Below are 23,149 nucleotides of genomic sequence, written 5' to 3'. Positions count from 1 at the left end.
TTGAATAAAAACAGATCCGATCAAGTGAATTTTATCGTTTGACTAAGGCTGCCCGATTAATCGTGACAATCGATTATAATCAATTGTCGAATTTTTCGGGGGGTAACCCGTCTGTATGTAGGGCCCCGTCCGTCACCACCTGGCCTGGTCGAATCCATAATGGGCTTGCCAAAAGAGTGCCCATAGGACGGAGAGTTAAAAAGAAAAAAAAAAAAGTGTTAGATCTTAAAACACATTTCCAATGAGAATAAAATTTAATAATTTTTTAATAATATACTTTAATCATTCTTAGCATAATTTTTTCCGCGAAATTTTGGAATAATAATAATAATAAGTCATTTGATAATAAAAGAAAAGATATTTTATCTTATTTTTTTTATTATTTTTTATACTCGGAATAATAATATAAGTATCAATACTTCTTTAAAATTTAATAGTTATTTTACTCTAAATGCGATAATTTTAATCAACTAGCCAAACGATCGACTTTTTTTTTTATTTTGTATCCGGTGAGTTGGCATCACTGTACGTATCAGATAACAACATGGCGCCGGCATGGAGTGAGGTCTCATGTGCTCGAGAGGAAAAGCGGTGCGAATTAATATTATCCGGTGCGGCCGTTTCGAAAAAGATCGAAGAAGAAGGTTTAGACCTAGAAATTTTTACTTTAAATAATTTAAATTTTCTGGAAATAAGTCACACGTGCTTAAGTACCCTACCCGACGAAATAATCAATTTAAGTAATTTGACAAATTTCGTCCTTCGCGGCAATTGCTTGAAGGAATTGAATGAAAATTTGTGTAACTTAACCAAACTCAAGTTTTTGGATATTTCGGAAAATCAAATAACTCATTTACCTCAAGATATTAATAAATTAGTTTCTCTTCAGACTTTGAACGTCAGCGCGAATAGTTTGACAAATTTCCCACCTTTGAGTAATTTAACAAAATTATCGACTATAAATTTCACTAAAAATCAATTCGAAAACTTTCCTCTCGAACTGTGTGATTCGGCATTGGCGCATCTGTCGGAAGTCATCGGGAGTAACAACAATATTGTAGACATTCCATCAGAAATTGAAAATCTCGTCTCTCTCAAAACTTTGGATCTCGGAAATAATAAGATCGTCGAAGTGCCTGGTGAACTTTCGAACTGTTCTAAATTAAAAGAACTTAATTTAAAAGGTAACTGCATCAAAGACAGAAGGTTGGGGAAGTTGGTTGACCAGTGCCATACTAAGCAAGTGTTGGAGTACGTGAGAAGTCACTGTCCCAAAAAAGGAAAAGAGAATAACTTAACAACGCAATCTACTAAAGGAAAAGTGAAAGGAGGAAAACAAAAGAAATCCATCCAGAAAGAAGAGGTATCGAATTTTATATTAAGTTACTGTTTGAAGATTTTATGAATGTCGTTATTCGTTGGCTGCGTTCGGCAGACTCGACGGTCGTAACTGAGCAAATCGGTAGTCGTTACGTATTGACCTGAATCTGCCGAATGACGAGTGACATTGTGTCGGAACAAAAAGCCTCATCAGTCGGTTTCGGGTGGTGTAAATGAAAGATGCTACCGAATGTGACGTCGAAACACCAAACGTGTTCTGAAAGAGTGCCGCTGTAGAGGGCATTCGGCAGAAAAATAGAGTGTACTATATATTACTATCTACGGAATTTCAGGACTTTGAGTATATATCTGGATTGAGGGGACCGAGACGAGTTCAACGATACTTTACTTTTGGGCCGGAGGCAAAAAATAAGAAAGTTATCATACTTTTTTTGGCGATCGTGCAATGATCTGGAGTCGTGTCGCTCTCTCCGCTAAGCCTGTCGCATGTTTAACAGGCAGTTCGGTAAGTCGGCCATATATACCTTCAACAGTGGCAGATGTTGATCCACGAGCACACTGATCGTCTACAGTTCGAGTTAAGTCCTTTTCACACATCCTCACTAGTCGATCTCAGGGCTATGGCCCCACAGTCTTGCTATCGCTCGCGGTCGGCTAGTACTACGAGCCAACCACGCTATCACAATCGGGAGTTGCAATGCTTGAACGAAAGAAAAAAAGGAACTGGCATTTGACTGTTCGTGCTCCTGACGGACTCCCCCCGGGAGGGGAGCCGCCAATTGTTTAACATCACTAGTTATTGATTCATGATAGTTCTTGAACAAAAGAGAAAAAAGGAAGTGGCGTTCGACTGTTTGTGCAATTTCTTGCCTTTCAGCGTGTTTTTTAAAAATTTGTTTGCTGACTTTACCGCGAGATGGCAGCAGTAGCAACTACGGTGCCGTCTGTATGAAAGCATTAAAAAAGTATGATAACTTTCTTATCTTTCGTCTCCGGTCCAAAAGTAGAGTATCGTTGAACTCGTCTTGGTCCCCTCAGTTCAGATATATATTCAAAGTCCCGAAATTCCATAGATAGTAATCTATAGTATCCCCGAGAAATACTCGATGGCTCCGGAACTGTTGACTCTGCTGAACACTGCTATTGAATCTTCTAGGGAAGCATTTCTCTACCTGTGATCTTCGATGATGGGATGGGCAGTCTGCAGACTTGAATTAATAAAGATTAAAACTTTGTTCAATGTTGGTTCGTTTTTAACAGTTCACTTCCATTTTAATTAATTATGTTTCCGTCTTCTTTGTCCTTAATACGGTGAGCCTGAGTTGGACCGTATGGACCTAAGACCTCTACTTTTTTCTATCTTTCTGATATTTTTCTGTTAATGGGATGCCGGCCAATACATACGGCAACAGGTGAGATTCGAACTCTGAATGAGGGGTTTCGCTCCACCCCCCAACCCCACCCCACTTGACCCCTCACACGATATTCATCTCCAAAGGTTGATTTTTAACACGTACCAGTCCACTGCCTTTTCTGTCTGCTTTGCATGTAGATGTGTACCTCATTACTCTCTATTGCTCGGGTGAGGGTGAGCCCCCCACACTTTCCAAAAACTATATAACATTGAGTACTCCACAAACGGTCGAGTGGGCTGCTCAAAGTTGGCACGGTTGCTTGGGATAAATTGTTAAATGTGATAGTCTTCTAGCATCTCATTAATCAAAAAGAGTCGTGTCTTTCCACCATTCCTTTATTTGATGGATTGGTTTCTGAACTTTTCACTGTAGAAAGCCTAAGCTTTGGATATCTTATTCAATTATTCTAAACAAATATTCAAAAGGAGCCTGAAAATTTGTGTAGAAAGTAAGATTTTAATTAATGTGTATTTAAAGTTAGACTTAAGTTGAAACCAAATTGTTTAACTTCATTAGGCTATGTTTCCATATGTATTTGAAACATGTTAGATTTATTATGTCAAAAATGGCACAGTATGTCCCAAATGTTGGTAATATTCACATAGGATTTAAAAAAAAAAATTAGGTTTATGTAACTTACTACTTTGTAGAATTTTTTCAGACTTTTTCTGGATCCTCAGGCTTAAAAAGGTTGAGAAATGCTGTCCCAATGGATTTTGATAAAAGTTATGCAATTCAGTTCAATGGAAATGAATGATGTGATGTTCAATTTATATATGTATACCATTGTAATTAAAGTATCATTTTCAGTGCTGTCTTGAAAGAGATTTAGCAGGCCAAATGCAACTAAATTTGATATGGTAACATTTTGGGACAGGCAGATGATGTTTCTGTGAAAAGGAAAAAAGTAGCACCAAATCTCACTGTGATACTTTTGGCACTGCAAGTATCATTTTATTTTTATAAGCTATTCAAACTATCCAGAAACCTTAGAGATGCAGGAGATACTGCTCAATGCAGTCCTCATTCTAAAGGAGTAAAACCTGAAGCTGGTGAACAGTGTGTTCAGCAATCAACTATAATAAATCCTCTGTTATGCTCTTTCAAGCTACCAAATTTGCAATATGTCCTTGATAAACCATACTTTTTAAGTGTCTCAACAAAATTCATACGGATTAAGATCAAAAGTGCCATAGTGGTGAATTTTGATGCCAATTTTTTGTGTTTAATATCCTCTATATGTTCTAATATTTGGTTGCATTCAGTCTAGTAAATACCTGTAGACAACATTGAATATTGGTACAGTAGATCCCCCTATAACATGGTAGATAAGTTCCATGTTATATGAATTCGTGTTGTACGAGTCACTTAAATACATGAGCCAATTACAGCCCGGCGCACAGGCTGTGATTGGCTCATGTATTTAAGTATATGGAACTTATTTACCGTGATATAGGGGAGTCTACTGTACTTTGCTTTGATTAGTATACTAGATATTCCATCATGACCAATTTTGATGATGCAGTTCTAATATTTCTCACTATTTTGCAACATTCTTCACATTCATACATTCATATTGGCAATTTGTGGAGATTTTTTTAAATATAAAATTAGGTTTAAATATATATATATATTTTATATAACTATAAATAATAATTTTAAAATGTAATAAAAAATGATCAATGGTAAGATAAAGAAATGCTCTAATTTAAAATTAGTTTTTAAAAATAGGCAGATATTACTTAAATTAATTGTAGAGGCATTGTAGTATTGTATGAAGTGTAAGGATCAAATATTGACACACACGACTTAAAATATTTTACTGCTATCTGCGTTGATGGAAGCAATAGCTTTATTTTTGCTTAAAGATGGAAACTGTGAAAAAGCTTTTCTTCCTATTGCTGAAGCAAGTGAAGCTGTGCAAAAATTACTTGCCCAACTGCAATTTCTTTTGATGTGCAGAACAAAACAGGTAGTACTGAAGAGCATACAAATCAAATGCATGGCATTCCCGGTGTGCCTACGAGGGATGATTCCGAAGGTAGAAAAATCCTTTTTAGCCAAGCTAATCAGGAACAAATGTAAGTGCCTTGCAGAAGCAGAACTACAGACGTATGAGACATCTACAATTCTCTAAAACGTGTTACCCTTCTATGCTATATGTTCAATTAGGAAAAATACAGAGCATAGCATCCAATTCTACGCAGGCGATAAGAAAGAAATTGAGCAAAAAACTACAATGGTTAATGTGCTTATCACACACACAAGAAAGGGTGCTAACAACCACTCCATATTACAATTATGCGGAAGAGGATGTGCCTGTCGAAGTGCACGACGTCCTACAAAGGGGACCCAAGTACGTTTCCCCCAAACAACAACACCGACCGGTTAGTGCCAGCTGCTTTAGCAGCATTGAAGTCCTGCCAGACAGCAACCACGCATCCGCAAATGGAATTAGAAATCGTCACGAAGCTTGCGGCGGTGAAGCAAGTATCTGGTGCACCTAAGCGTTACGCAAACCAAAAAGCAGTAATGCAATTCCTAGATAGGTATGACTTGAGGCTGTTGATTTCTAACAAGGACAAACGATTCTTCTGTGCAGGGAGGATGATTTTATCATTAGAGCCAATGAGTTCTTATCGCAATCACAATCGCAGGTAATAAATGATGACCCAACGCCAACAGTACTGCAAAGAGCAAAGAAAATAATAGCATTACTAGGAGTAGCTTCGACCCTAACTGGGTGCCTTGATCCTCCCACAAATGTAGCATGCCCTAGGCTATTTTTCCAACCAAAAACACACAAAGCAAACTGGCCGTTACGTCCACTGGTAAATAAGAGATCGCATCCTACATATTTCCTAGAAAAGGCACTCACAAAGTTCTTGCGTGAACTTCTTCTGGATTCACCATACGTTACCCCATCGTCTGTGGTTGCCAAGTCCTCCATTGTTTCCAGCATAAGTAGAATGCATGAACGCTCCTATACTTTCTACAAATTGGATATGGTGTCCTTATACCCATGTGTGCCTGTTTTCGAAGCCGTAATGCTTGCCAACGCCTTGATCATCAGAAAAGGATTTAACATACAGCAGGTGCTAGACATACATGATGCCCTAACTTTCATCACCGAGCACAACTATTTCCTTTTCAATAAGAATGTCTACTTGCAAAAGCGAGGAGTTCCTATGGGCTTCCCGCTATCTGCAGTCTTAGCTGTGCTCATTATGAGAGAAATGAGCGTGGAGTTTTCCACTCCCCTCTTGCCATCAGTTATCCGTCATTATATCTGCGCTATTTTGACGATATCTTAATAATATGGGAGAATACAGAGGAGGAATTCTTCAAATTTGTGCAGCAGCTATCAAGCATATACCCTACAATCAGTTTCACTTGGGAGAAAGAGCAGGATGAATCAATAACATTCTTGGATTTGTGTATACGAAAGTCGGTTGAGGGGCCGCAGTTTGCAGTTCATCACAAATCTAACGAGTTACCATCTATTATCCCAGCAGATGCTTTCCAACCGTCGCGGTATATCAATGCTGCCATTGCTGCACTTGTTAGAAGGGCGCTATTGCTTCCGTCAACGCAGATAGCAGTAAAAATGCAATTAGACATTGTCAGAGAGGCAGTATCTCGTGCAGGATTCACGCGTGGCAAATATGAGCATGTACTCCGCAGGGTAAAGGAGTCCCTATTCCCACGTACCACGCTGCACAGAAAAGTTAAAATATTTTACTGTTTTGAGATTTACATTCTGATAATACACTTGATGTCTCCTTTAGTCTGTACCAGTATGTTTTTCTGTAAGATACTTGTAAATACAACTTCATGAAAAACTGGAACTGTACTTATAGAGTTGTGAATCATACCTAAAATCAAATTTTCCAGCAAATAAATGTAAAAACTTACAGATCAAACATTTTCGGCCACAAATTTATTGGTTTTCTTCAGGAAAAAGTAAATGCAAAAGCATTCTATAAATAAAACATAGCCACCTTGTAAATTTTAAAAGATCGTAAACGGCTGTGACGTATAGTGTATGATGTCTATTATGAGTCTAGATAGTGTTTCCAAGCTGTTGATGCAGGTTCCACTCCTACTTGCTTTGTAGATCTCCACTGCTTCTAAAATTTTAATATTTTGCTGGTCGAAGACCTTGTGAATTAGCTTGGCCTGGTCCCATTATGGCCAATACTGCTTTAGTTTGTTATGCATAACGAACTAAAGCAGTAGTGGTGTTTCCTTTTAGCATGTCGTATTTGTGATCCTTTAGTCTGGCTTGCAGTGATCTGTATGTGGATCCTATGTAAGACAGAATTTTGTCAAACCTCATCATGTAGGGGGATGTGGTAAATCCCAGGAGCCATTGCATCCTCAGCTCCGGAACTGAGGATACAATGGCTCCTGATTTGAGTTTAAGTGTGATTTGCAACTCTATAAGATACTTGTACTGCTTCATTTACTAACATTTCATGTTAGTAAATGAAACAGTCAATCAGTGAAGTCTATACAGGTACTCTTCACTTTACGATCAAGTTTTGTTCTGACGACTACCTTGTTAAGCAAATTGGTCGATAAGCGAAGAGCTTGCGTCGAGAATATAGGATCGTTGTAAAGTTATACAAATTATGCAACAAACTTTAAATTTATTCATAAAAAGACTATTATAGTATGCTATTAGCCTATTATAGTACTATAAGACAATTATAGTATGCTTAGTGCGCATGTCACCGTCCGCCACTGACCAACACTCAAGCTGAGAAAGGGGATTCCCCGAATTGCAGGTCGAAACTCGATTTGTCGTAAGTGCGAGTGGTCGTTAAGCAGATAGGTCATAAAGTGAGGAGTACCTGTATAGCTTTAAAGTAAGAACACAGTAGTTATATATAAAGCAAATGCATGAATAGTTTACTTATTTATTCTGCTTATCATGGACAACTGTGCCTTTTATTCAGAGATTTTACAGTAGATATAATGTCCATTTGGATGAGTTTACAATAGGGGCAAATGAATTGATCTTGAATTGCAAATATGTGGAAAGAATGGTCCACCTTGTGTATGTGGAATAACTGAAAAATATGCATCGTTCAAAAAAAAATCATTAAACCAAAAATGTTAGCCTCAAGGGGGCACCACAATTGATGAACATGTGATCAACTTCATTTTCTAAAATGGAAAGCCCCATTTCTTATTGTATATTCTGAATCTTTATCAAAAATAAACAAACTTTTATCTAAAACAAAAATGTTTTAGATAAAAGTTTATATATATAGATTAAATAACTATAAAGATGCACTTATCAGAAGTTATGAGTGCTTGGAGTTTTATATAGCCTCCACACCATGTATGCAAAAATTTGTGGATAATTGTGAAATTCATGTAAAAAAAGAAAAATGCTAAAGAAATCATTAGGAGAATATTGTTATTTAGTGTAAAAGGATATATAGATAAACAACTAACCCATTATACATAAAGACACCAATCGCTGCCGAATTATTGGGCTAGAAAACAGCTATATCAATACTAATAATTTAAGATAATTTGGAACTAGAGTTAGGCGTTAGGTGCCATCTCTTGCTAAATTTAATAATTAGAATTTTTAATTAAATAATAATTAATATTGATATAGCCGTTTTCTAGCCCGATAATTCAGCAGTGGTTGGTGTCTTTGTGTAAAAGGATAATCAAGCCATTCTTTTTCTTCAAATAATAAACTACAAAACTTGTGCCAAAGTGTTAGTCATCAAGCTTGTGATAAAGAGAAGTCCTTGCTTGATCTTGATTCCACTAAATAATAATTACATTGATAATGATTTGATTATGATTTTTTTTAGCATTTTTCTTCCTTTTTTTCAGTGAAATTCAGAGTTAACCACAAATTTTTTCATGCTTGATGTGGTGGCTGTGTAAAACTTCAAATGCTTGTAACTTCTGATAAGTACATATTTCAAAAAATATTTTAGGGTGTTTTATTTTTGATGATTCAGAATATGCAATAAGAAATTGGGGTTCCCATTTAAGAAAATGAAGTTGGCCCTGTTTTTTTCAATTGTAGTAGCATCTTGCATTTTGTGGTCTTCTCTTAAAGTGTAACATTTTTTTTCCATATGATGCATATTTTTCAAGTTACTCCTGGATTCATTAAAATGGTCCATCTGTATACATACTGATCTTTAATTAACAATGTATCATCTTTAATTTTCTTTTATAATGAAGAATTTCAAAACTTTAATAATAATATATCTTTTGAAATATTTGCTTCCAAAAAGACTTTTTTTTCAACATTAAGAACAATAATGTGATTTAATGGTTTTCTCTTGTGCTAAACACTTAATTCAAAGCTTTATGATACAGTGGTGCCTCATATAATGTACTTAATCTGTTCCAAGTGCACATCTGTTAAGTGAAACGTCCATTATACGAAATGGATTTTCCCATAGAAATAAGTGTTAAAACATCTAATTCGTTCCGCAGCATAAAATAACCATACTGTATCATTAAAAAATTAACATGGGGTGCGCTCTTTTATTCCTCCGTGTAACTCTGTGCGAGCGACATCCGTTTAAAAATTCCTGCAGAACGCGTTCCTAAATTCCAGTCGGAGTGCACGCCGTCAAATGGCAAAAACGGCTGCTTGTAGCAGTAGTTTACAGTGGAAAGCAACATGGCATCCTCCATGGCTCAGATAGTTTTGTTTCCGGATCCATTATGTGGTTTTATGAATGAGAATTTAGAAATTGCAAAAGCGTGAGTTAGTGCATGCTGTGATGTGAGTGTCTTTACGAATTTTTTTTTCAAGGCTATTTTGAATGCTCTTTCAATAAATAATCCATTTTATGGTTAAATTTTACAATTGGGACCCTTCTTTTGCCTTTTAAAGCTCATATTTTAGAATTATAGATTCCTCCATCACAATACTATCGATAGTGTGGGCACTGCCATCTTTCTTTCTTTCACTGTCGTTCCTAAATGCTTACAAACAGCAGCGCACTCCCGTAGTAGCGGAGACGCAGAGCGACCGCTATTAAAGAACGCACCCGTGGAACAGTCACCGATTATGCCAGAAAGTCTGTTGTTCGCAGCCAGTCCATTGCTCAAGTCACGTAACGGCCAAACAGAAAGTCCGTTGTTTGCAGCGTTCGTTATTCAAGGCGTACGTTATACGAGACACCACTGTATAGTTTTAATACTGCCTGATGATGCAGATAGTCTCTCATTTTTAGTTTAAGATAGAGGCATTGATTAGATTGAAAGAAGAAATACTAAAGAGAAAAGTATACAGTGCATAGTTTTTTCCCTAATAATTTCTTTAGGAACAAAAATAACTTTAAATACAAATGATTCGTATCATTATGTTTCGACTCAACTTAGGTTATTCTTAGTCAATTGTTCAACTTTTTGTTATCTGTATTGTTATCTGTGACTGAATTTATTAAAGAAGACTATTACTAAATTAAGTTTTTGTAATAGAAAAACTATTAAAATAGACACAACAAATAAATTTTGAAGGACTTGTGTGTCTGTCATTTTTGAATCCTTGACATGATCTACAACTTAAAAAAAAAAAATGCAGCAGAATTAAAATCATACCATTGTTAATAAATATTTCTATGGTTATATTTATTAAGCTGAATAGTAGAAAGCTTAATGTCATAATTTTATGAAAAGAGAAGATTGGAAACTAAATGCCTTATCTATCAGATATGAAGATAAAGTAAATTTTTATGTAATACTATAGTAGAAGCATTCTGTGTTGCCTAAGAATTAGATACAATTATTTTTAAAATAATCACTTAATGTTAAAATTTAATGGATTGTTTTAATAGAAAAATTCTTTTATTCAAGCATGGTTTTCATAGAAACACATCTTCCACCAATGAAAATCGTGTTTTTGTTGTTTATTTTTTTTATTTTTCTTGCACATTTCTGCTTTTATGAGAAAGAATACATAGACTATTTCAATCAGATAAGAATTAATGTAGAATATTAATCTAGCAATAAAATTTTCTGCTATTTTAAAAAATTCTACAAATAAAATTTAAAACTGAAATATCCCTAGACAACTATTTTCATAGTAGTTTTTTTTTTTTTTTTTTTTTTTTTTTTTTTTTTTTTTTTTTTTAGTCTTTTGAAACAATGAACTTGTTTCAAATTTACTATCTGAAAAACCACATGACCTGCTTATGAAAATATAATTTTACTACTTTCTAAGTACATGAATTCTTATTGAGTTTTGAGATAAATTTTATATTTGAACTCATTTATTTTAATTCTTTTTACCTCTGTGTTTATACTGTCTTCTTGGACCTTGTTTACTCATAGGACTTATTGTACTGGTGTAATTTCTGATTAGCAGAGAGAGATGATCTTAGTCAAAACAAAATATCTTTATTTTCATCTGGTGAAAATAAAAAAATGTATAAATATGTATAGGTCCTACTAATAAACAATGTCCAAGTAGACAGACAATCATTGATTTTAAATTTTCCATCTCATCATTATCCCCAAACTATTGATGTCTCGTTCAGCGTTTTACAGCTAGATTCAAATTGGTAACTGTTTAACTGAACCAATTTTGAAGCAAGTGGACAAAATATTAAAGCTTATCTTTTTGAAAAATCCTTTCTAAATATTTGTGCTTGCTAAGAATGTGCTGCTCAGTTCTAATTTTGCACTATGTGACCACACAGTTGTCTGGTAGTGCAAAATTATGCAATCTCATTGGTCTGATAGACAGCTTCTTTTGGATAGAAAGTGATGTTTTCAACAAAAACTAGTCATTGGCTTCCTTTTCAATGAGAGAATAATCCAATCAAAGGTTTCCACAGGGAGATCATATATATTTTGTGCTTGTTCATAATACACTAGAATTCTTCAAGTTGAATGTTTCACTCTTGTTTGTTACAGCCTTTTACAGATTGGAATGGAGTTTATTTGACAAAAAGTAGGTATTGATGACCTGGCTGAATGGATGGTACTGTACCTGAAAAATTTATATTTGTTTAAGTCGTGTTTGAGCAAAAGAATAAACATTTATTCACACTACAAACATTTTTGACTTTCTTCCAAAGTCTGCTTCTGGTTTGGGCTGCAATTTGAAAAAAATTGTAGACCTATAAATTTCCACTGTTGAGCACCTGTCTGTCCTTCCTTAATCTCAAGAACTGAGTTAGATAGATGAAAGATGAGATCAGATATAGAAAGGTTAGCGGCAGGAGGCACCAATTAACTATATATGAACTTTGGTTTGCATCAGAAGTCACATTATTTCAATTCAAAAATTTTCCCCTGAAAGGAGCTAAATAGATGACTGGCATGACTCCATTGTTAGTAGGAAAGTATGATGTACAGTACAGGGCAAGACAGTACTAATTTGAGGTGGAGACCATATATTTTAAATAAAATTAATTAAAAATATGTTTAAAAATTGCAGTCTGGCATTGTGATGATGTCAAGTAAATAATTGCTTGTAGGTTTGAAGGTGTGTTATGTTTATGGTGTGGTTTTTTTATATGACTTAAAGTTAGATTGTATGATATCAAATTTTTGAAGTAAGGGTATCAGCAATGATAAGAAAAGAGTTAATTATTCACATAATCTAGATATTTGCAAAATAGGATAAAGGCCAGCAAAATGAAATAAAGTATTTAACTAATTTTTAAATTTGGAATTTAAAAAACGCTTGTTAATATGATAAAAAAATTATTTATTAAAAAAGTAAATTAAAATGTTAATAAAATACATGAACACTTTTTCAAGAAATAGCTTAATTTAGCAACTAGATGAACTTTATCAGTTGTAAACTTTATTCTCCAAAACCATGTTTTATAATTTCTTTGGCTCTCAAACACAAAAATGTGCTACTACTTAAACACTTGGCGTTTTCTCATCTTTATTCAGTTGATACGAGTATTACTACACGTTTCGAGCTCACACTGCCTCTCATCAGCCAACTAAACATTAAAAAGAGTATACATTAAATTTTTTAACAAAGTAACATCATACAAAAAGGCTTTTTGTACGAAAATATATCTAAATGTATAAATTCATTTGCGAGACATACCAACATACCATTAGATTCCTTACAAACTTGAAAGGTGTACACATGTATAAAAGTAATGCAGTTTCTTACATCTGCCTAGATAAATTTTTTACACTCTCTTTTACAAAATTATAATCTAACTATATTTCTTATATTTATAAGAAATTTACAGAATACAACTTACCTTAAGTTTTACTATTACACTACTTTGATTAATGAGATTCAGAATACACTTTTCTCGGCAATGAGATCAAAAGAGGCTTCACCAATGATATAAAAATTCACCCACATCTGGTTTAGAAACAGGAAAATAAAAAAAATTATTTATATATATACACCTTGCTGGGGTTGCGATGGCCGGTTGAGTGCCTTTGGGGTGACGTGGGCAATTAATGTGTCCCCAGCCGGCATTGTAATGACCGTCGATGGTTGTACGGTAATCTTATAGCAGCTGGAGGAGGAGAGCGGATCGGAGGTCTGGGTAGCGTAACTGGTAACGTGTCTGCACGGATAGCAGAAGTTGCGGGTTCGAGTCCCGCTTCGGGCCGTTTCTTTTCTTCCAGTTAGGCCTAAATTTATTTAAATTATTTAATTAAAATTCTAATTATTAAATTTAGCAAGAGATGGCGCCTAACGCCTAACTCTAGTACCAAATTATCTTAAATTATTAATATTACTATAGCCATTTGCTAGCCCGATAATTTGGCATTGGTTGATCATTCCAAGAGTTCAGTATCACATTTCTTACTACTTGAACTATTACAAATGTTTGCATATCTACCAAAAATTTGTTCGGTATATCCATGAAATGCCCTCATTATAACCATGAAAAAGTATGGAAATATGCAAAAATTAAAATTGTTATGACATTTTGTTCATTATAATCAAGTTTGACTATTATATTTGAACTATTTACAGTTTTTCAATATATTTTAAAAATTACTATATGCAGTGTGTCATTTTATTTATGTTTTTATTTTAATTAAAGAAAACACAAGAAGATAGTATAAGAATAATTCATGTGTCTGATTCTACACCAGTGATCATAACTACCACCATTGTTCATGAAATACGTCCTTATGTCGTTGGTTGTATTGTTCACAGTGTAGATTTGAGCGGTGGAAATTTAAAAAAATTTCTTGTACTTCAGGTGAGTTGTAAAATTTACTATTTGAAGTAATTGTTTAATTTTTGATATGTTATTCTAAAAAACTAAGTAATAATAAAAAATAGAATTTGAAATATATATGGTGGTCAAAAAATAAATAAAACTTTGAATATATCTTTTATTATAAATATTTACATCAGACCACCTTCAAAATAAGCACTTATTTCAGCTATACAGTTAAGCTAGCATCCTACTATTTATCAAAACAGTACTGAAGTCATTTTTTGAGAATTTAAGGGTTATAGTCACTGGGCTTTTACTTTGATTCTATTGATCATTCTTGGTCAGCATATACCTGACTAAGAAGGACTTAATAGTATTTTTCCAATCTTTTCCTTTGATTTTTCCCTTGCAGACTTCTATCTGTTCCATAAACTGAAAGAGAAATTGAAAATATTCCAATAAGCAGCAAAATGAATGCTGTAGCTGATGAAAGTATTAAAGCTTACATCTGCCTAGATAAATTTTTTACACTCTGCTTTTACAAAATTATAATCTAACTATATTTCTTATATTTATAAGAAATTTACAGAATACAACTTACCTTAAGTTTTACTATTACACTACTTTGATTAATGAGATTTAGAATACACTTTTCTCGACAATGAGATCAAAAGAGGCTTCACCAATGATATAAAAATTCACCCACATCTGGTTTAGAAACAGGAAAATAAAAAAAATTATTTATATATATACACCTTGCTTATAAGTATAAATTCTGGCAGAATTATGATATCAGGGTGGTTATAATTAAAGTTGCCCTACTCAGACCTATTCAATGTGCAATCCATTTGCATCAATTATATGTTCAAGATACCTTACAGTATTAATAAAGAGAAAACAACACCTTTCTTAAATTCCAGCAAAAGTTTAACTATATAAAAACGTTTTCAACTGATTTCATCAGTCTTCTTCAGTTACTCGAACAAAAAAAACAAAAAGAACGAACCAAATTCAAATTTACAAAATCACGAGAATGGAAAGAATTCTCGTGATTGCGCAGACTATGCAAAAACGATGTACCGAAAAACGGTAAAAAATGCAAATTCTTGACAAAAAATGCAGATTCTTGACAAACTATATATAATATCACAATCTTACGTTATCCAATGAACGATTTCCAAGCAGACGATAGCCCATCCGCGTCCCTATGGTTGATGCAATGGGATGTTAATTGTGCCCTATATATTTCTAATTTCTCCAAGTGTCTAACGGCCTGTTTAGATCTAGTGGCTTTTATGATGGAAGCACTATCCCAGTGTACCGTGATCTCCTGTTGCTTAGCAAATGCTGCTAGGACTGTGCTGTCAACTGTCCTCTTAACAGATTGCTTATGCTCTTTTATTCTTTGCTGTAAACCACGCAAGGTGGCCCCAATGTACACCAGATCGGATTTAAAACGTTGGTCCCTGATTGGAATGAGTACACTCCTGAGCTAACAGGAGTGTACTCAATTCCAATCAGGGACCAATGTTTTAAATCCGATCTGGTGTACATTGGGGCCACCTTGCGTGGTTTACAGCAAAGAATAAAAGAGCATAAGCAATCTGTTAAGAGGACAGTTGACAGCACAGTCCTAGCAGCATTTGCTAAGCAACAGGAGATCACGGTACACTGGGATAGTGCTTCCATCATAAAAGCCACTAGATCTAAACAGGCCGTTAGACACTTGGAGAAATTAGAAATATATAGGGCACAATTAACATCCCATTGCATCAACCATAGGGACGCGGATGGGCTATCGTCTGCTTGGAAATCGTTCATTGGATAACGTAAGATTGTGATATTATATATAGTTTGTCAAGAATCTGCATTTTTTGTCAAGAATTTGCATTTTTTACCGTTTTTCGGTACATCGTTTTTGCATAGTCTGCGCAATCATGAGAATTCTTTCCATTCTCGTGATTTTGTAAATTTGAATTTGGTTCGTTCTTTTTGTTTTTTTTGTTCGAGTAACTGAAGAAGACTGATGAAATCAGTTGAAAACGTTTTTATATAGTTAAACTTTTGCTGGAATTTAAGAAAGGTGTTGTTTTCTCTTTATTATACCAGTTTCAGTAGGTTCGTTATTCATTCTTACAGTATTGTAAGGCGTTTTGAACATGTAATTGATGCAAATGGATTGCACATTGAACAAATGTTGCGAATAAAAACCTCTTGCATGTTTCCATTTTGTGTTTCTTGTTCTTCATGCGCCATTTTTTCACCTAGTGGTAAAAATTTGAACTAAATATTTTTTTGCATTTTCCTTTTCCCCATGGTCCATATAATACATATACTAAGTTTCATCAAAATATGTCCATGAGAACAGGCTCCAGACAGGTCTGAGTAGGGCAACTTTAATTATAACCACCCTGTATATAATTTGCTTATAGGAAGAGCTTACTTTGAAGATACTTTTGGGTTTGTGTTGTATAATAAAATGTATGTCAAAAGTTGTTTGTGTGTGTGCAGTAGAGTTAAAAATATTGTGTGTTCACGCACATATACTATTATATATATATACAGTCAAACCTGTTTTTATGAGGGGGATAGGGACCGCATAAAAAAAAAGTCTCAGGTAGAAAATAACTCAAAACCATACGAAATAACTAAGAATTGCTTTTTTAACTCCTTGGGCCTTTTTCTGCAACACCTAATGGGGAAAAAAATCCTCTAAGAATTTTAATTTTTATATTAATTAATTATTTCCACTTCGAATCTAACATTAAAAAGTTAAAAATAATCGTTTAATAATGATTTTATTTGATAAATTTAGCTGCAGGAAGTGTTATTTCATTTAACAAGGTGTGAAATTTCACACCTGCAGTCTAAAGCTGGAGAGAAGCTAACTTACCGCATCTGTTCAAATATAACATAATATTTATGGTTTTTATGCTATTAAAATAAGAGGGGACCGAAATAAACGTATGAGAAAAAAATTTTACTGAATAAAAAATGAAAAAACCTGCTGATGTCATAGAAAACAACTAATAGAGTTTTTAAAAATTTTACAGGAGTCAATTATGTTCCAATTTAATTGAAATTTTCATATACCGCACAAAACAAATTGCACAAATAAAAATCGCACAGAAAAAGACCGCACAAAAACAGGTTTGACTGTATATATATACGTGATAGACTAGGAAAACATTTAGTTTCAAAGTAACATCTGAAATTTATTAATAAATTTTGATAATTTTTCAGTTTCATATTAACTCTGTACGTAAGGATAAACAAACTCAAATTATCTTAAATTAAACATATAACACATACACATATATATATATAACACATATACAATGATTAAATATACAATTTTATTGTATATTAAAATATATACAATATATATGTATTAACAATATATAACAACAGATTAGAAATAAAAATAACCAAATTACATTTAAATTATGAAATTTTTAAACATTTTCAGGTAATTATTACTTAAAAAGTAAATTTAAATATATTTTAATTGTAAACAGAAGAATTGCGTATACATTATTCTGTTTAATTAATTTTGATAAGAATTTTTAACATGCTAAAAGTTTGCTCAGTGTATTTGCAATTGTAGCATGTAAATGAGATTTATTAATCTAGTTTAAATTTATGAACATTTATCTGTATATATTTACTGTCTAGAGATATTGCATATTGTGTGAAAATGGGGTTTTAAGCTAAATACACTTTGATATGAAAGGATCCATTTATACACAATATTGCACACTGTAGGAATTTGAAAATTTATTAAAAATCATTTTTGTGTTAATAATTTTATATGAAGCGTTAATAAGTTTAAAATAATGAAATCATATATAACAATAAAGTAATGTAGTTAATTTAATGTTTTTGTTAAAAATACTTCATAATTTAGACAAAATTACATGATACTGTCTGTGAGAAAAGAACATTGGCAACAATAGCTACACATGATCTTAAAAAAATACAAGGAAATATTAAGTATACTGCAAGACAACCTGAAGAGATTAAAGTAAGTAGTAATTCATTTCAGTTACCGCTGTTTACTATTTATTTTTATAATGCACTTTTTTATTGTTTAGTTGACTCCACTTGGAAGAAAAAATGAGATGTCTGCTTTTGCTTTATATAATCAACTTTCAGACGAAGCAGAAGCTCTAAGAAAAGAGAAAAAAAGAAGTACATATTCAGGAATTCATAAGTAAGTAAATTTAATAACTGTCTAGATACTATGGGTTATTTTTGAAATACAAAATTTATTCCAATTGAAAATATGGAAATATTGTTTGAAATAATAATAATAATTCCTGTAATCAGTTGAATCTTTGTGACTAAAATTATTTCTTTAATATACTTCATTAATCTTATTTAATTAAGATTATAAGTGATTCAGAATGATCTAACAACATTATTTTCAAGAAAATAAATAAATCATTTAAAAGTAGAATATGATTATTTCTGTCTTTACATTTCTAATATGTTTTTAATTTGTTTAAATTATGTTTTAGGTATTTGTATCTTCTGAAAGATAAATCAACTTATCCATTTTTATTGGATGAAAGTGGGCAGGTTATCTCATTTCCTCCTATTACGAATTGCAGTGGAACAAAGGTAAACTTTTATTTTATATTAAAACAAGAATAATTACATTTTAATTAGAAAATTAATTACCAATTCTTCAAAATTATAAAAGTAATATTTGAGACTTATATAAAATTATAATTTTTAAAATCTTTTAATTTTCCTATTTTCATGGACCAATTCAGAAGTAACAGATAAACAAGTAAAACGGCAAAGCCGTATTTGGGACAAGACTATGTCTCGGACACTCACTGCTAAGCGGGATCAGTTTGATGTTCATGGTGGGTCTTGTTCTTATTCTCCAATCTTCTTTGGTATTGCTGGTTTTGAGCATGATCTTTGAAACTTCACCGCCCTTGGCCATGGCCATGGCCATGACCATGACCATGAGGTTGTCCACAATGCATTTTCAGTGAAATTAACCTATCCAATTTCAAAATTTCTCTCCGTTGCGTGTCACTCCAGGTTGCATTTTTGCCGATGCCTAAAGAAAATTTCCTGTTTTGAAAAAAATAATCGTGGCTATTGCATCGTACAAAATTTTATTATTTTGCACAAACAATATATACACATATTAATAAACATAAAAAGAAAACAAATTATATTTTGGAAGTTAGTTTTAATGTAAAATTATAACAATGTGCCATCTAGTTTCAAAAAGGTTCCATTGATGAAATCAGATATCTCCAATCACTCGGTCAAGGTTAGCACATGACAACCAGAAATATGTGGGGAATAACACGGGACAGGTTTTTTTTCAAAGATTTGTTTGTCAAAATTTAATTTAGCAATATTTGCTTTTCCAACTTCCGAGCGAGCAACACATTCACAAATTTCACACTACTGCCTGTTTGTAGAGAGTGTCGCCATTTTGTATTTTATTTTTACTCGGTTCTCTGTCCACTAACTACCTACAAATCTGGTTTTTTTAATGCTCGCGTGATTTGGGCACTTAATACTCTGTGCCAAATTTCAACTCCTGACATGTACTCCTTCATACCTCTAAGCTAGTAACACAGCAGGCAGTACGATTTCACAATCAAGACATAGTCTTGTCAATAACTGGAAGAAATAAAAATCTTCTAAGCCATTGTGATAATTTTTAATAATCTATTTCATAATGTCTTAGATGATTTTTATTTCTTCAAGTTATTTAACTGTTACTTCTGAATTGGTCCGTGAAAACAGGAAAATTAAAAGACTTCAAAAATGATATTTTTATGTAAGTCTCCATTACTTCAAATTGAAGAAACTCCTGGGAAATGTTGTCTTTATAAAAGTAATAATTTGTTAAAAGATAAAGATTAGTAGTCAAAAATCAATTACTTTTAATATAATTATTATTATATTAATAGTATTTACAGAAGACACCTTCAAAATAAACATCTGAAGCTACACATTTCTGCTAAGATTTTTATCATTGTTAAAACAGTTTTTCAGCCGATTCTGTATTATCTGCTGTTTTGCTAGATATTCACTAACTAGGTAAATGCAGTACTTTGGGGATTGTCATAATGGAGAACCCAGCTGTTTGCTTGTCCAAGATGAGGCCACCTGCATCTTACTCTATTACTGGGGCAACTAAAAATGTCAGTTATTACTACTTTTAATGAGTCTAATATAAAGAACAAACTCTTAATAAACTCACCAGATCTTTCACATCAAGCAAATGCTGCATTAATTAAGAGAGATAATGCAGAATAGACAGCAAGATTATTTCAATAAATGACATGAATATTGGTCTAAGTGTGTAGATGCTGAAAATGCTTATTTTGAAGATGGACTTCTATAAATACCAGTATTATTAATGCAATAAAAATTCAATTTATTTTTGATTCTACCCTGTATAAATTATCATTTTAGTACAAATGAAACTGTATTTGAATGGTTGGTTGTTTCATCAGATGAAGTGTCATTTTTACAACAAATTGCTATGTATAGTTGCCAAATATAACTATAAATCAGCAAGTTTTTAAAAGAAGTTTATACTTAGATCTAACAAATACTACATCACCTAAATCCATAAAAGCTGCTAATTCTTTTAAAATCTTTATTACATTTTAAATATTTCTGAAGAGCTGAGTTCAGTTACTTAAACCACTTTGATCAAGTAACTTTGTATCTATATTACTAAAATAGGTGTCATAGTACCTTAAATTGCAAATCAGTAATTAAAAATCTATGGTTATGGGAAAACTGTTGAAAACCATATGACAATATTTTTAAAACTATTTTCAATTTATGGATGTTTAGAAGTATGTGGATTGGAAAACGTTGAATTTCTGTTCTGTCTTATTGAAGTTCACTACAAACTCATTTATCGAAATTGTGACTATCCCACAATTAATACACACTCACTTCGTTTAACCTTAATATCCGGTATTTCTTGATCGTCCAAACAAACGTTTTCGTCCTCTCCGAGGACTGCCTCAGGTTATAAACGAGTGTGTATTAAGTTAACCGGTTACTCCGAGGTTACTCCGAGTGTGTATTAAGTTAACTGGTATTTAAGTCAAGTAGATGTGGTATCCCACAATTTTTCTGGCTCCAGATAAAAGCACATTAATTTTTTATATTAAATTTTATTTAAAGTTCAAATATTGGAAGTTGTTAATTTTTTCATGAAATGAAAGCTTCAATTCAGTGGCAACAGCTTCACTTACAAATTGTTGCAGTATCAAGGAATAAAATTTCATGTGTATGATTCTGATCCAAAAGAGACAATGCTAATAATTTTTAAGGAGACAGATGTTCTTGACATTTATATATATATCATTGTCAGATCAAACTTAATGACATTAGAGTGAAGCATAAAAAAATAAGCAACTTTTACCAGTTTTATTTGAATAACAACTGTTGTTGTTTTAAACTGAATATTTTTCTTGTGGTTACTGTTAAATCACAATTATTTCCTTTGTACATATCCATTTGATATTCATCATTAATAAACTATTTAACATGTGTGAAAATTTGATTTTTAAAGCAAATGGTACTTGAAATGGCAACTGGTATTTTTGTGTGTAATATGCTAATTTCTGTGTACCAGTAATAAGAAAACACTTTAAAAAAATACATGTATTGCTCACCGGTAGCCAAGTGGATAAAATCACTGACTGCTTAGTTGGTCCCAAGTTTGCATTGATCAACTGGCTGGCTTTGTAGAGTTTTCTGGTTTTCTTTGTTTGTAACTGGTCTCCCATAGAAATGATGATTGTTGTTGATATTATTTTTAACAAATTTAATTATATTTATAAATTTAAAACATATTTTGTTATAATAAGTTACAATTGAAAAAATAAGAATCTCTAAGAGATATAAGGCATGTGATTTGTTTTTCTTATAGATATCTGAAGAAACATCAGATATGTTTTTTGAAGTGACTGGTAATAGCCTCCCAGCATGCAAAAAGGTGATGGATAGTTTATTATATGAAACTTTAAAGCTAGGTTTGGGAAATAAAAAGCTTGATTTAAATGGTAGCACAGAAGTTGAAAACGAAAGTTCAAATTTAAAATCCTTAATTATTGAACAGATGAGAGTTGTAGATGAAGATGGAAATTTAAAAGTTGTCTATCCTTCAAGAACTGATTTAATCTTTGAAGAAATCAATGTTGTTAGAGATTAATCCAAAACATACAATTGTTGACTACTCTGTTTTGAGCATGACTTTGCTTTTATAAATGAAAATTCATTTGTATAACTACTGAGATTGATCATTTGACATTTGATTTAAATAAATATTTGATAAATTTTAAGTTTGGTTGAAATAATATTGAAAAATTACACATCTGAAGTATATTAGATCAGATATATGAAATCATTTCTAATATTTCATCCAGTGATTAATATATTTAGTACCAATTTTGCATTATATATCATATAAATAAAAATAATAGAGTTCAAATGTTGATTTAGCCTCTGGTTTAAGTTCAGTTTAACAGAATTTTGGAATTCAAATTAAAATGTATCAAATATTTCTTTATACATTTGGTCTAAAATTATTTTTCATTACAACTTTCAGCATTTAGCAGATGATGAGAATAAAATTTAGTGACTAAGAAAACTGTTTAAATATTTACTTTGATATTTTAATACTAAATTATCTGTTGTTAACATGATCTTGGAAAAGTTCCATTGTTGAGTTTTACAAAAACACACCTTCTCTTATATAAATATCTGGTCTGGTATTGGTTTTATCAAATTTTAATACCCAAAAATAGACAAGAATTTTTAATTTAAAAAATCTTAATTTAGCACTGTGTAAATGTTACATTTAAGGATTAAGCTTAAAAACAAAGGCATTTGAAATTTATTCAAAGAACATTGAAATTAAAGATGATTTATCAAACTTCTCTCTGCCCTTCAAGTACTGAGGGGCCTTTTTAATCATACCCTTCACGAGTTTGGCCAAGTCTGCAATGGAGATGGCGGGTAGTGAGTAATGGGGCCCAGCAGATACGCTGGGGCCCCATTACGCACTACCTTGGTCTGCTGTTCAATTCTTGGGGCTGCCTGCCTCGATTCAATCTCAGGTTTTTCATTGACAGACTTGACATCTTTGCCACCTCAGCCATACGGCTGTGATTTTAATGCTCTATTAATACAATAAAGGAAGTTGACTAATCAGTATGAAGATTAGAA

At 32.6% G+C, this 23,149-nt stretch overlaps 1 protein-coding gene across 1 annotated transcript; it reads left to right on the top strand.

Moving 5' to 3' along the window:
• Window positions 1-511: 511 nt before the first annotated feature.
• Window positions 512-22,571, top strand: LOC136978574 (leucine-rich repeat-containing protein 47-like). Its single transcript, XM_067274298.1, has 6 exons — window positions 512-1,363; window positions 13,793-13,954; window positions 17,823-17,939; window positions 18,010-18,128; window positions 18,436-18,538; window positions 21,852-22,571. The coding sequence occupies exons 1-6, from the start codon at window positions 545-547 to the stop codon at window positions 22,131-22,133; spliced, it is 1,602 nt and encodes a 533-aa protein (XP_067130399.1). The 5' UTR covers window positions 512-544; the 3' UTR covers window positions 22,134-22,571.
• Window positions 22,572-23,149: the final 578 nt, after the last annotated feature.

The sequence above is a fragment of the Centruroides vittatus genome, unplaced genomic scaffold (assembly GCF_030686945.1).
Source record: "Centruroides vittatus isolate TY-2023 unplaced genomic scaffold, ASM3068694v2 contig_546, whole genome shotgun sequence".
NCBI lineage: Eukaryota > Metazoa > Arthropoda > Arachnida > Scorpiones > Buthidae > Centruroides > Centruroides vittatus.
The sequence above is the reverse complement of the archived record's forward strand: the minus strand, read 5'-3'. Positions and strand labels throughout refer to the sequence as shown.